This window comes from Bos mutus, chromosome 13, assembly GCF_027580195.1.
Source record: "Bos mutus isolate GX-2022 chromosome 13, NWIPB_WYAK_1.1, whole genome shotgun sequence".
NCBI classification, from domain to species: Eukaryota; Metazoa; Chordata; class Mammalia; order Artiodactyla; family Bovidae; genus Bos; species Bos mutus.
In genome coordinates this window covers 74,511,382-74,525,450 of record NC_091629.1, presented here as the reverse complement: position 1 = coordinate 74,525,450, position 14,069 = coordinate 74,511,382, and the positions used below count along the sequence as shown (strand labels likewise).

Below are 14,069 nucleotides of genomic sequence, written 5' to 3'. Positions count from 1 at the left end.
ATCTTCAAAGTGATATTTTAAAAGAAGAATCAAGCAAGTCTTACAGCCATAAGTAATTTTATCTATAAACTCCTTGAAAGATAGATAATGTCTCTGATAAGTTAAAAAAAAAAACAAAAAAAAAACTCAGCACATGAGTGACTGAAGCCAGACCAAGAAAAATGATTTCTTGAGTAACACTGTCACGTTTCAGACAACTGTTTAGGTGCCATGGAGACAGTGCCATAGAAAAATTCCTGCCATATGCTAAACTGGGGACCTTGGGAATAACAAAAGAAATTTCTGGAAATGACCTCCAACCAAAGACTGACCCTATCATCTATTTGAAATACCATGTACTAGATATTCTACACCTTTCTGCCCATGTGCCCAAGAGCTCAGCTGTAGCAAATCAGAGGAATAATAGTGGACAGGGGCCAGGCAGTGCTCATTTTTATCTAAGTTCGGATACCTTGAATGGCAGCTCGATTCCACAGGAGAAGTGCCATTGGATACATCTTCTCTTTTTCGAGAATTTTAGCCTTTTCTTAAAAAAAAAAAAAAGAGAGAGACATTCCATTAGGAAGGCTTAAGGTGCCTCTGTAGTAAAGTCAAATATGCATATGTATGATTAGGGAATTGCAGAGAATTTTAACTTATCTTACTAGATTCCAAAATGAATGCTGAATTGCTTTGAGCTACTTCATACCCCATTTCTGCGAGCAGTGCGTACTGAACAAGAGAAGAATCTATATCACCATTCTTATAAGCAAAGTATGCTGTCAGGAATTTCTCAGCCCAGTGGCCTAGTTCACAGACACCTTTATAAAGCTGTGTTTGGAAAGAAAAATCAAGCAGACTAGTTAGCCAATACATGTCATTCCATGCAAATGGTAATTGACATCAGTCTTTAGATCCTCCTGGCTGGTCAGGCCAGGATTTTTGGTCTGAAGCATGGCTTTTGAAAATTATTTAGGGTGAGGAGTTCATATCTTTCATAGGCACAAAGATTATAAGTGTGTATTTTATTTGTCTTGAGCTTAAAGTTCCTGGGGCTTATTTTAAATTTGCGTAATAAACTTTTCTGACTTGGAAGCTATTTGGCAGGACAAGAATGTATCAACTTCTGTTTTTGTTTTTTTAAGGGCCTTCCTAGGCACTGCTGCCCTGTGAGGGCAGCTGATGTGGAAGAGAGCACGAGGGGAGGACAGCGCCTGAGGGTGCGGGTGGCAGAATGAGGGAGGTGTACAGAGCAGCACAGGACGACTGTCAGCCGAGCTGAACAGCGCTCACGCAACCAAAGGAGGCTAGCCATGCATGATTCATTAGGGAGTTGGCAAAGGAGCAAATCTAAAGATAGATTATTAGCCGGCAGCTTTTGAAACGAATTTCAGAGGGGTCAGATTGCAACATGGAGGTATTTATCCTGGTGCAGGGCAAGTGTTTAATAAATCAATGAAGGACATTAAGATCCTAAAAGCACTCTTTTGAAAAGTGCACCACTATCCCAGGTTAAAAGAATTCACTTTCTCCAGTATCATCCAAATCATCAAAAAAAAAACCTCAGGACCTTGCTTTCCGGGAAGAAGAGGGCTACATTTTCTAGGCTAAATCAAGCCTTTCATTTCCCAAGTTGCAACTCCCAATCCCACTGGAAGTGCCAAGTTGCCCTGGCGATTTGATTGACGACTGAAACAGAGCTCCCTAACTGGATTCTGAGGAGAGCTCTGAACTTGATGAAAAGCCAAATGCAACAGAGAGGAAGGATCGTTTCTCTGCCTCCCTTTCCCAGGCTGAGTTACATCACTGCTCTTCCTCTCTGGCAAATGTCAGTATTCACACTGTCAGCTGGAAGAAACAAGATAATATGTATAAAACCAAAGGCACCACAATTTAAGGACAGTATCGCCTTCTCTGTGTGACAAATGAAAAGTACTTCAGAAACAGCTCTTGATTTACCTCCACAGCAGTTCTGCACGATCGCAACACTCCTGTTCCTGTGGCGTACATCTCAGCCAGGTAATAAATGGCTAGGGGCTGCCCACTCTGAGATGCCAAGTAAAAATATTTGAAGGCAAGTTTATAATCCTTCCATACTCCAGAGCCAGCTGAAAAATTAAAATCATTTTGAGCCACCCCCTTATTTACATTATTTTTTTACATTATAATCTATGCATGTAATGGTCATAGTGACTCCTGCCATTTTAAATAGGTTCAGAAGAGTCAGGCAAAAGTCAAGCTACTCCCGAGTCACTATTTGGAGGCGGGGGAGGCGGGGAGTTGAGTTAGATTAGAAGTAACAGTGTGGAAATGAATGTTCTCTCCCCATTCAGCGAACTAAAGGAGAAGGACTGTCTAGTCTCATGAAAATATCTCCTCAATATGGCACATATTGTTAATGAAGTTAATGGAAAGGAGATCAAGTGGTGGTCTCTGAGGACCAGAAGCCCCTCCATGACGTGTGCTACCATCACTGTCCTCCTTCCATACCAGGGGGCCAGTATAGCTCCTCCCAGACGTAACTGTCGAGTTTGGGGCAGGCAACACCCAGCTCCAAGGGGCCCAGCTCAGATTCAGCTTATGCTTGGAGCAAGGAGAGGTATTTGGAGCTGGTGTGGAGAATCAGCCACTCCCAGAAGCTGGGGTTCTTGTCGGGGTTCTCCCATTACTCCTTTGGCAACTTGGGCACCTTGGGGCACATCCTTTGCAAGAGGAAGGGCTTTCTTCAGGTGGTTCTGAAATTGCCTCCCAGATCTAACATTTCTTAGCCTTCAGAAGCAGTGCCATGTGTTCTGCCGGTAGATCATTTGGGTTAGAATCCCAGATCCACTGAGTGTGTGATCATGTGACCTCATGTAAGACTTGTGACCTCAATATGGCTCAGTTTGCTCATCTATAAACTGTGGGATACCCCACAGGATGTGTTGAGAGGACTAAGTGAGTAAAAGCATATCAAGACTTGAACATCAGCCATAACTATTACCCTAATTTTAGAAGCTTGAAGAAGCTGATGTATCCTGGGGCTGGGACTTGGAATAAACTAGAAGGACAGGCTATCTCAGGCAACCTTCCAAGATGTACAGAACAGACTCTGAAGCTGGACTATTGTGGAAAATGTCAGCTGACCTCTAGGCCAGATCTGGCCTCCTGATGATACATCTGCTCCTGCCCTTGCTCCACCTCTGATGGGATGGACTGAGACAGAATACTCAGATATATTTGGATCTCTTGGTATGTGTCTTGGCCAATCTCTTTCTCAGTCCTTACAAAAATGATTACAAATCTTCAAGGCTTTCTGAGATCACCTACCTCAATCACTCCACCTTTGTTCTCAGACAATGACTGTTCCTCTGAGCTCACTAAAGGAACCCTCTCGTTATCTTTCCTCACTTGCCTCTCTCCCCAGATTTACAACCGCACCATTTGTTTCATCATCTCTCCAGTTTTTGAGGATGAGAAATCCCTCCTCTTTATCAAAGCTAGTGAGGCTCCCTGGACCTGATCAGATACTTGCAGATTCGCCACTGGTCAGGTAAAATCATAAATGCCACCTAAATTTTTCCAGAACCTCTTCATCAATTATCTCATCTCCCCAGTGACACATTAACCACCTCCATTGGTTGACTCTCTTTCATTTTTCTGCAAAAAATTATACTCAGGTCTCTCACCATCTTAAAAACAACTTTCTTTTGATTCTTGGTCTCCCTCATGCTATTATCTCATCTCTCTCCTCCATTTAAAGGAACACTACTTCCGATAATATTTGGGCCCATCTACCTCTTCACCTCGCATGTACTCCTCAGCCCGCTGTATCTGGCTTCCCTCTCAACCAGTTCGATGACCTCACAAACATCCTCTTTACTGATAAGTTCCACAGATACTTTGCCCTTTTCATCAAAAAGTAAGAAACAGGCTTTTCACTGAATTTCAGCAGAGTACCATTCATTTACTCTTTCTTGAAATTTCTACTCCTTGTCCTCCTTAAGATAACCTCCTCCCCATCCCATCCCTCTGATTGTGCATTTTCAGTCTTCTTATGATGACTCTTTCTTTGCTCATATTTTCAATATGGTGCCAAGGATCACCAGATTTCTTATAGTGGCCTACCACGCCTTTCTCTTGCACTCTCTCTCCATTCCCTTTGGAAGCTGGGCTACTCTTAACTAACACCTATATGGTAATGCCACCCAAATCTTTCTCTCAAGTTTGACCTGTCTTGTGAGTTTCATACTTGCTCAAACTTGGCTCTTTAAGGTGAACTTTCTGGTTGTACTTCATTGCCCCCTCCCCCAGATAGTGTACTTTTCCTTGTCTTCTTGAAATTCCTCCTCAAATTGCTGCCTGATTGTTCTGTCTAAACCATCCACACCAATCCTTTGATTCGTGTTTAAAAAGGAGCAGACTTAATGATGCATTTGTCGTCCTAAGTAAAGCAGCCACATGCATAGTACTTACAGTAGTACATGAAGCCTAGCTGAAACTGTGCATTGGGCCATCCCTTCTCTGCAGCTTTCTGAAAGTACTTAAGCGCTTCTGCATAATTCTGCAAGATAATTACACTTTGTTACTCAAAGGTACATACATAACTCCATGGTAACAATTGCCTTCCACTTTTTAAAAGAGTGTAGCTAGTGCCCTATGTGATTTAAGCTAATTAAAATTGTATCAGAAGTATTACACATTTTATTTCATTATTATATTAGATTCTACTAAGAAATAATTATCTCATTATCATTGTAAATTATGTCTTTTCCTACACTGACAATAGGCTTTGTTAGATATTGGGGGAAGGTCACTCAAAAAGACAGAAGTTAAACTAAGAAGACAAGTTTATCTATCCAAAAAAAAAATCCTCTTGGGTTAGATGATTTCTAAGGTTACTTAGAATCTATGATTCTAAGATATTAATTAGGGTTGTTATTCTTGTCACAAGCTTACTCTATGTCTCTGGCAAATATTTCACTGGATTATTTTATTTTGTATTATCAGATATGATACCTCGGCAAACCAGGTAATAGAGACTAATTCCTTTAAATTAATCAATGATCATGAATTTCACCCTAGTCAATTTCTGGAAACATGAAAGATGATAAAACTATTTAACTTACCACAGGAACTCCTTTCCCATAAAAATAAAGAAGACCGAGCCCATGAAGACCAATTGCATTGCCCTAGAACGGGTTTAAAAATCGAGGTAAAGTCTTAGAAGAATTCATGATAAGGAAAAGTGTTGCAAAATCATTCACAAAATTTGAAACACGCACAATAGGAGGTGAATTAAGGCAGGTTAATGAAGTAGTTGGCATTATTCTGACCCTCTCTACTTTCTCCTTTCACACTTTCATAGCCCCCTTTCTGACCGGAAAAGAGGGAAATGACAGTCACATTCCTCCAATCTTCTTTTTCTTACTTTTTTTTTTTTTAAAATTAGAGAATAATTGCCTTATGACATGAAATCAGTTTCTGCCATACAACAGTGTGAATCAGTTATAAGTATACAAATACCCCTCCCTCTTGAACCTCAGTCCCAATCTTTCGTTCAGCATTTCTTTAGGGATTGCTTTGTGTGACTCCACAACAGGCATCGGGGAGAGGTAGGAGGTGAAAGTCAAAAGATACTGAGGCAAACCAGACAGCACCTGCCGTGTCTAAAGGCAGCCTGACAGGTCCGTGGGCTCTGACCCACTAGGAGGGACCTCTTAATCGTGGCACGTGTGGTGAGTCCTACAGCGGAAACAGATGGACCTTGTTGTGGGCAGCCCAGAAGAGGAACGCTCAACTGCCTAGGGGACCGAGCAGACTGAGTCGTTAGAGGTGGTGACATTTGAGTTGGGTCTTAAAGGATGTGTGGGAATTTTCAGAAGGGAGAAGTCTATCTAAACACCTGTTACGTGCTTTGGGCAAAGGAGGTTGATGTAAGTGGCCAAATAACATTTGGGAGGCTCTGTGGATTTCAATCTAGCCATTGTGGATGGTAAAGCACTGTTGGCTTATTTTTTTAATTCAAATTTTACTGTTTATTAGGTTTATAGTATTTCCTCAGGAACTTAAGTTCTGATAGAAAACTCTCCAAATTTCTTTTTACTGCCTAAACATATTCATTTGTAATTATTTTTAATAATTTAATAATTGAAATGTAGTTATTGCAGATACAGATAGAGTACTCCTCGGTGAGACAGAAGTCGCACATAACTAGAGACGGCATAGTTCAGCAACTATTTCAAGGTGCTAAACTTTGAACCTATCTATATTCAAAGGGCCAGCTAATGTAAGAGTCCTTGAGGACAATCTATGTGCATTTCGAACAGCTTGGTATGTGTCTACTGTCCTCTTCTCTCTTCTCCCCTGACTACGTTGACCTGTAGTCCCAGGAGTTTGGGGATAGTCTGCTCTGGGGGTAAAGCCTAGTGTGAGGCATGCGGTAAAGTATTGAATCTATCTCCTTTTAGCTACCCTTGTTTATTTATTTTTAAATTTTTTTATGTCTTTTTATGTAGACCATTTTCAGAGTCTTTACTAAATTTGTTACAATATTGCTTCTCTTGTTTCATGTTTTGTATTTTGGGCTTGGGGCTTGTGAGATCTTAGCTCCCGATCAAGGATTGAACTTGCACCCCCTGCGTTGCAAGAAGTCTTAACCACTGGACCACCAGGGAAGTCCCTATTTTCATTTAGATGTTGAGAAAAATGAGAGGGAAGGGAAATGAGAGGAAGGAAAAGGGAAGGAGGCAGAAAGAGAAAGATTAGAATACTGGGGACAAAGTCCTTTCCATCTTTCTAAGAGAATCCCTGGGGAGCCAGGGGCTCACTGGATGACTCACCAACCGTTTAAGGCCCAGAGTAATGGACATGAGTTTGAGCAAACTCTGGGAGATGGTGAAGGACAGGGAAGCCTGGCGTGCTGCAGTCCATGGGGTCACGGGTCACAAAGAGTCAGACACGACTTGGCGACTAATCAACAACAGAACCTGTTCAGAAAGTTCAGATCAAGAGCAGCCAGCTCAGATGCCCCCAGAGCCATGTAGGTACTGTAAGACGTGCGTAAGCCAGGTTACAGGGGAGAGGCGGAGACTGAGGCGAACCAAGAGCAGGTGCACGTCTAAAGGCAGCGGCACCTCCTCTGCTCTGTGGCGGTCCACTGTCCTCACGTGGAATGGCCACCTCGTGTGCTCAGCTCTTCTCATTTTCCAAGAAAAGCTGGACATCCAGATTTTGATATGAAATTTCCTAATTTTTAAAACTCCTTCCAAGCCGAAGAAATATATGCGTAGGCAATCCCTCTCCCTATAACTTCCATGTTAGGGCTCAGTGCTCTTGCAGAGATGAACTGACATGAACTTAGGGAGCAGATGCTCATATAAGGGAAATATTTGAGGAACTCCTATGAGGAACTAAGACCACTGCCCTGCTCTCAGTGGAGAGACATGGCCTTTAGACGGCAGGAGAGAGGGTGCAGGGTAGCAGCAGCGAAGTTCTAGCACTACACAGAGTGAACGCAGGGCACGTTCAGAAGAGGGAGAGGATGAAGTGTGCCAGGGAGGCAGGGGAGGCTTTGTAGAGGGAGACAGGACTGAGCTCTGAGCTGGGGATGGGTGTTCAGAATGACTCTGGGAAGGGACAGGGGATGACGAAAGTGTGAAGATGGAGCTGGGCCCGGGGTGTCCCCAGTGGTAAGAGAGAAAACTAGAAGAATATGGTCCAACTTGGGGCCCAGCAGCACATTGGATAACTGTTCATGTTTCTGAGTAAGATACAAGTCAGAAAGTCCACAGCTTTGCATCGTGGTACCATATGACTTGGAAACAACTTTAAAAGTAGCAGTTCAAAAAAAAAAAGAACAGTAAAAGAAGATTATGGGGCTTCCCTGGTGGCTCAGTGGTGAAGAATCTGCCTGCCAGTGCCGGAGACACGGGTTCTATCCCTGGTCTGGGAAGATCCCATATGCCACAGGGCAACTAAGCCCGCATTCCACCACTACCAAAGCCCATGTGCCTGAGAGCGCAGGAGCTGGCACTACTGACCCCGCATGCTGCCTCTACTAAAGCCCGTGTGCCCGAGAGCCCGTGCTCCACCGTAAGAGGAGCCCCTGCAATGAGAAGCTCCGGCACCGCAATGACAGAGTAGCCCCTGCTCACTGCAACTAGAGAAAAGCCCATGCAGCAAAGAAGACCCAGCACAGCCAAAAGATGGTAGTACTAAATTTTAAAAAAGAGAAGCGTACAAGTGTGCAGGAGTGGGAGACAGAAGCTCCATACTTTGGTAGTGAGCCCAAGGGAGAAATCTAATAAACTGTCCTGGAGATAAAGGATTACACGGTCATATTTACCTGATGCCATTCACAAGAATGACCTTAAATACAGTGTTAGATTTCCTCCATAAAGGGGGTAGCTCAGGCTTAGGACACGAGTAGCTCAGATCACAACTGGTTACCTAGCCCTAAACAGCTTAGGGGCTGGGTTAGTTTCCACACGCAGCTCCCTGGCGTTGTTCCTCTACACGGACAGATCAGCACTACTTGCTGTTACATTACCCCGCCTCTTTTTCGGTCTGCTCTCCTTGTCATCCTAATCTAATGGTATTCTGGATGACTGTCTTGCTGAGCAACAATTCCATATAAATTACAAGGGAGAGCAGCCGACTACCAGCCTTCTCAGTAATTTACACCATAATAGCAGCAGTTCCGAGGTGCTAGTCATTTATAAAAGCAGCGTGTGGGCTTTTAAAAAGCATGAACAGTTGAAAATATTCCCCATTTGAGCACATCTCTACTGCCAGTGTTGCAGTAAGATGGTGTAAGACAACAAAAGGGTTCCTACACCGCAGGGATAGAAAGTTCATCAAGGCTGCTCTCCAACGTTAGGGTGGTGGGTGTTGCTATGAGGATGTCTTTTATGCACCTAAGGGGTTTAGGGGAGTCTGCTAAATTTCACCTGGCAGATCCAGCCTCACTGAGCTTAGGAACCAAGGCAGGAACTTCAACGGCAGGAAACATACTCTGTGATTCCTTTATTTCCTCACAGATCCAATCCATTCTGCCTTGGATGTGCTTTGAAATTCACTCTACCTAACGGGCCCCAGACTTAGAAAGATAATAGCTGACATAGAGCATGTACTATACACCAGGCATGGCTTCAAGTATTTTTAATATGAGGCACATAACTATTGACTCATTAAATCCTGAAAACAGCAATATGAGGCAAGTATTCTTATATTCTCATTTTATAGACAGGGAGATTGGGACGTGGAGAGGTTAAGTAACCTGTCTACAGTCACACAGCTAGTCAGCTGAAGGACTGGCCTTCAGACCAGGGATTCTGTCTCCAGAGCCGTGCTCTCAGTCATCTAGTCCTGGCTCTTGGACAGCCTTCTGCCTGAGACAGAGCCTTTGAATAAGGTCAGAGGAGAGAAAACTGGGCACTTCTGGGTTACCGCAGTTACTGACGGAGTTTTCCCTTCCTCCGCCCTCATCCTTTTTGTTTCCTGAGCTAGATGGCCTCACGTACCACATGGTGGAGGGGACGCTGAGCTTCTGTCTGGCCTCCAGCTAGGATGCCATCTTCCATTTACCAAGAAGGCGAGGTGGGTCTCTGCCTACCCCAACCTCCTATTTTATTGTCAGTGACACTGTTCTTTACCAGGACCCTACACTCCTCCCAGGCCCACTAATCGGGCATGGGGCTTTAGAGTTAATGCTTCAGCCCCAGTCTGCATGTTAATACAGGCAAATGTTTTCACGTGTCTACAGGATGGGCTGGGTACATACCTTACTAGCTGCCATAGAAAAGTATTTGAAAGCAGTAGCATTATTTTGTGGTGCTGCAGCATTCCCTTCTAAATACATCTACAAAAAAACACACACACACATACAAATAAAAAGTAAAAGCTAAAGATTTCGAGGGCAATGAAAATGTTTTAGAACGACATCAAGGTGATGATGGCACAACACGTTGAATGTAGTAAATGCCGCTGAAGCACATACTTTAAAATGGTTAATTTTATGTTATTCGAATTTCTCCTCATTTTTAATAAAAGGAAAAATTAAGAATACAATCTAGTACACACACTCTAGAGTACCCTCACCTAAGGGTGAGGAAAGAATCCTGTTGGTATTTTTTTCATGTTTCCTTGCATCTAAATTTACTGTATGTAGTACTTCTGGAAGCCGGGCACTTGTCCCCATGGTTACTGAAACAGACTGGCTGTGGGAGCCAAGGGCAGTGAGCAGGGGAGTGAGTAGTCTTGGAAGGAGAGAAGGTACCTCTCCAGAGGAACCTTCCACAAAGGCTCCTCCCGTCAGTCAGGGAGGAGCTGGTTCTTTGGTCAGTCTGGAGCTGGTTCTCATTCCAGGAACGGTGGGAGGAGGGACCACGCTGGGTGGAGGTCTGTCCCAGGGTTTGATGTACAACTAGATCAGCTCTCCTGTTACACGCCAGGGGTTTGTGGGGAGGGCTCCGAGTTACGCTCAGCCAGGAGCCCTGGGCCACCGTTACTTTCAAAGACCAATTTTGGGGAAGGGATAGCTAGGGAGTTTGGGACTGACGTGTACACACTGCTATACGGATAACTGACAAGGACAGAATGTCTAGCACTTGGAACTCTGCTCAATGTTATGTGGCAGCCTGGATGGGAGGGAGGTTTGGAGGAGAATGGATACATCTGTATATATGGCTGAGTCTCTTTGCTGTCCACCTGAAACTATCACAATATTGTTAATAGCTATGCTGCTGCTGCTGCTGCTAAGTCGCTTCAGTCGTGTCCGACTCTGTGTGACCCCATAGACGGCAGCCCAGCCCACCAGGATCCTCCGTCCCTGGCATTCTCCAGGCAAGAACACTGGAGTGGGTTGCCATTTCCTTCTCCAATGCATGAAAGTGAAAAGGGAAAGTGAAGTCGCTCAGTCGTGTCCGACTCTTGGCGACCGCATGGACTACAGCCTACCAGGCTCCTCCAGCCATGGGATTTTCCAGGCAAGAGTACTGGAGTGGGGTGCCATTGCCTTCTCCTGTTAATAGCTATACTCCAATATAAAATTAAAAGTTAAAAAAAGGACTGCTTTTGGTACCCCAGATAAAGACCACTATTGTACGGGACTTCTTCCCAAACTGTCACCCCAAGAATATCACTGTCAGGCCGTAGCTGAAGGCCCTGCTTAGCTGCTTTCATGAAGAAGGTGGGCAGACCCATGACCCTACACTGGTTCAGGTAGCTGGTACTACTAGGTTTTAAGATATGAAAGCTATTGATCAAAAGGAAGCTTGTACCTTTCCTATAAATGCCATAGCGTTTGCGCTCCCAGCTTTTGCAGCCTTTAAGAAGTAGTATAATGCTTTCTGGAGAGAAAAGGAACAGTATTATTGACAGTCACAAACATATCCTGTAAAACAGCTTTTGCATTAAGTTTTATTTCATTTGACATGCATTAAAAAAATATCTGTGAAATGCCTACTTTGTTCAAGGCACTCACTACTCCAAGTGCTATTTCAATCATGAACCTGAAGAGTGGGAGATAAATATATATATATATATTTCACATGTACAGTTTTAGAATGTGAGGGCTTGTTTTTCACATTTGGAAAGGCATCATGGGCATGTTGCTTTGTGGAGGACAGATAAATCCCAGCTGTAGAACTAAATACGCCATTATTTTTTTAAAACCACACTTGTATGTTGACAGTACGTACTTACTGTGTAAGACAGTTTGTGTAAGTGGCAGGATTGGATATACAGCATCCTAATGTTTATGGTGCAGAGGGAGTGAGACCAGACACCCCTGGTTGCCTTCTTGGTCCAGGTCTCTCTGCAGAGGTGAACCTCAGACCAATTCTTTCCGAAGAAAGTCAAAGGGGGCCGGCAAACCCTTCTGACTCTCTCTGGGTCATAACATTCAACGAAATGCTCAGTCTAAATGCGTGGGAGGTCACCTGTCTCTTGCTGCCTCATTCCTCAGGCCTCCTCCTGACTTTCCCTAAGTCCTCTTCAGAGACTTCATGGAGAATTAAATAAATAAGTCCCAGGAATGAGAAATGAAGACATGCTCCAAAATGTCTTTTAGTAGGACACAACTTTCCTCTCTTTAAAAAGCCTTGACTGATTGTAAGGATCTGCAATTGATGGGCAAGGATCTGCCCCTTCCCAAAGAGAAGAGAACGCTTGAGGAAGAAAGGTAGGTAGTTCTTTTATATGTAAGTTTTCTCTAGAAATATTGGCAACTTATTTGAGAACTATACACATTATGTCGACAAGTCGGTCTGCCGTGGACATACTACTACTACTACTACTACTAAGTCGCTTCAGTCGTGTCCGACTCTGCGCGACCCCATGGACTGCAGCCTACCAGGCTTCTCCGTCCATGGGATTCTCCAGGCAGGAACACTGGAGTGGGTTGCCATTTCCTTCTCCAATGCATGAAAGTGAGAAGTGAAAGTGAAGTCGCTCAGTCGCGTCCGACTCTTAGCAACCCCTGGACTGCAGCCCACCAGGCTTCTCCATCCATGGGACTTTCTGGGCAACAGTACTGGAGTGGGGTGCCATTGCCTTCTCCGGCCGTGGACATAAAGTAAATACAAAAGCCACCATCCTGGACCTCATCACGTCATGGATCCACTCATCCACCCATCCTTCTCTTCTTCACTTATCCTTTCAAGATCTTGACTGATACCTGCCATACATATGGTAATATGTTAGGTATCACAGGTGATTGATAGATGAACAAAAACCACTGTGCCTACTTTGCTTCTTAGCAGTACTGCTGTGAAAAAGTAGATGTAAATAGCAATGACAGGAAGTGAAAGATAGAATAAAAGGAACACTAAAAAGAATTAGAGGGGTTTAGAATCACAGAAATTGTACCTAGTTCTTTTAAGTATTTTACAAGCTTTTTCTTCCTTAATCTTCAAAACTGCACTGTAAGGAAGGTATTACTAATATCTGAGCTATTTAGTGACGGTTGGAGTCAAGAAGCCGATACTGGCATCCTGCCAGCAGCCTAAATCCAATTCCCACGTACTCGGCACTCTGCCTTCACGGTTTAAAGAACGAGGGCTCAAATGATAAAGGTCACACAAAAGATGGAGAGGATTCACCACACACAGGGCATGAGAGGCTGAGGGAACAACATGAGCAAAGAATGGAGACGGGAGTGTCCAAGGTGTGTCCAAGAAATAGTAGTTCCTTCAGTATGGCTGAAGTAGAGCATTCAAAAGCTAAGATGTGCTAAAATGTGATGGAGCAATATAATTAACAGGCTAAGGACTGTTATTTTATTTGGTTTAGAAATAGAAACCAGTGGAGATTCATGAGCATGAGGGAGTGTTGAAACAAATGCTGCTGAAAATGTCTGGAATAACGTAGGTGTCAGTAGGATAGGAGAAAATTATAGCAATGTATGATTTACTATACCAATTACATATTGGTAAATAAATCAAATGTATGATAACATTTATGATTTAATAATCACATTTATCAAAGAACATCAATATAAAAAATATTTCTTATGAATATCCCTGCTGAACCAAGACCCAAGTATATCCATCGAGAACCATGATGTGTGCAAGTACAGTATCTCCGGCCTTGCTCCCTCATTCATGGTCTCCTCCCCTGTGCTCTTGGGCACTCTGTCTTTCCCCATCATAGCATGCATCCATTGATTTAATTGTCTGCTTAATTTTCTGTTTCCCCCAATGTTGAATCCTCTGTATTTAGCACAGTATCTACTGTATATTAGGCAGCCAGAAAATGTTTCTGGGATGAATGAATGACTGAGTGAATGAAAGAATAAATTTGTTAATCTCTAAAACAAAGGCACTGAATTTTAATCTTTATGGTCCCTTCTAGCTCTAAAATTATGATTTTATAAACTCATTTTCAAAGTGCAGTTTTAGAGTTTGGGCTCAAATATTTGGCATTAGAGAGTTATGCTCTGGGAAACTAGATTTGAGTTGTTAAAAGAGAATAGCCTATTCCCCAGAAGCAAATAAGAATCCTGGAGTTTTTCCCCATCCTTCAATATAATGAGCCCATAAAGACCAAAAATGGAGGGTCTAATTTCTCCTTCCACTTTCCTTGGTTACTTGGCATTTCAGTTCTCTTTA

At 43.3% G+C, this 14,069-nt stretch overlaps 1 protein-coding gene across 1 annotated transcript in view; it reads right to left on the bottom strand.

The window, feature by feature from the left end:
• The window catches only part of SEL1L2 (SEL1L2 adaptor subunit of SYVN1 ubiquitin ligase), a 119,404-nt gene that overhangs the window by 16,247 nt on the left and 89,088 nt on the right, over positions 1 to 14,069 (bottom strand). The window contains exons 11-17 of the mRNA XM_070382140.1: positions 11,241 to 11,309; positions 9,743 to 9,820; positions 5,088 to 5,150; positions 4,435 to 4,522; positions 1,939 to 2,087; positions 645 to 810; positions 452 to 526 (exon numbers count right to left, since the gene is read on the bottom strand). Coding sequence (XP_070238241.1) covers positions 452 to 526; positions 645 to 810; positions 1,939 to 2,087; positions 4,435 to 4,522; positions 5,088 to 5,150; positions 9,743 to 9,820; positions 11,241 to 11,309 — 688 coding nt within the window. The remainder of the gene's footprint in view (positions 1 to 451; positions 527 to 644; positions 811 to 1,938; positions 2,088 to 4,434; positions 4,523 to 5,087; positions 5,151 to 9,742; positions 9,821 to 11,240; positions 11,310 to 14,069) is intronic.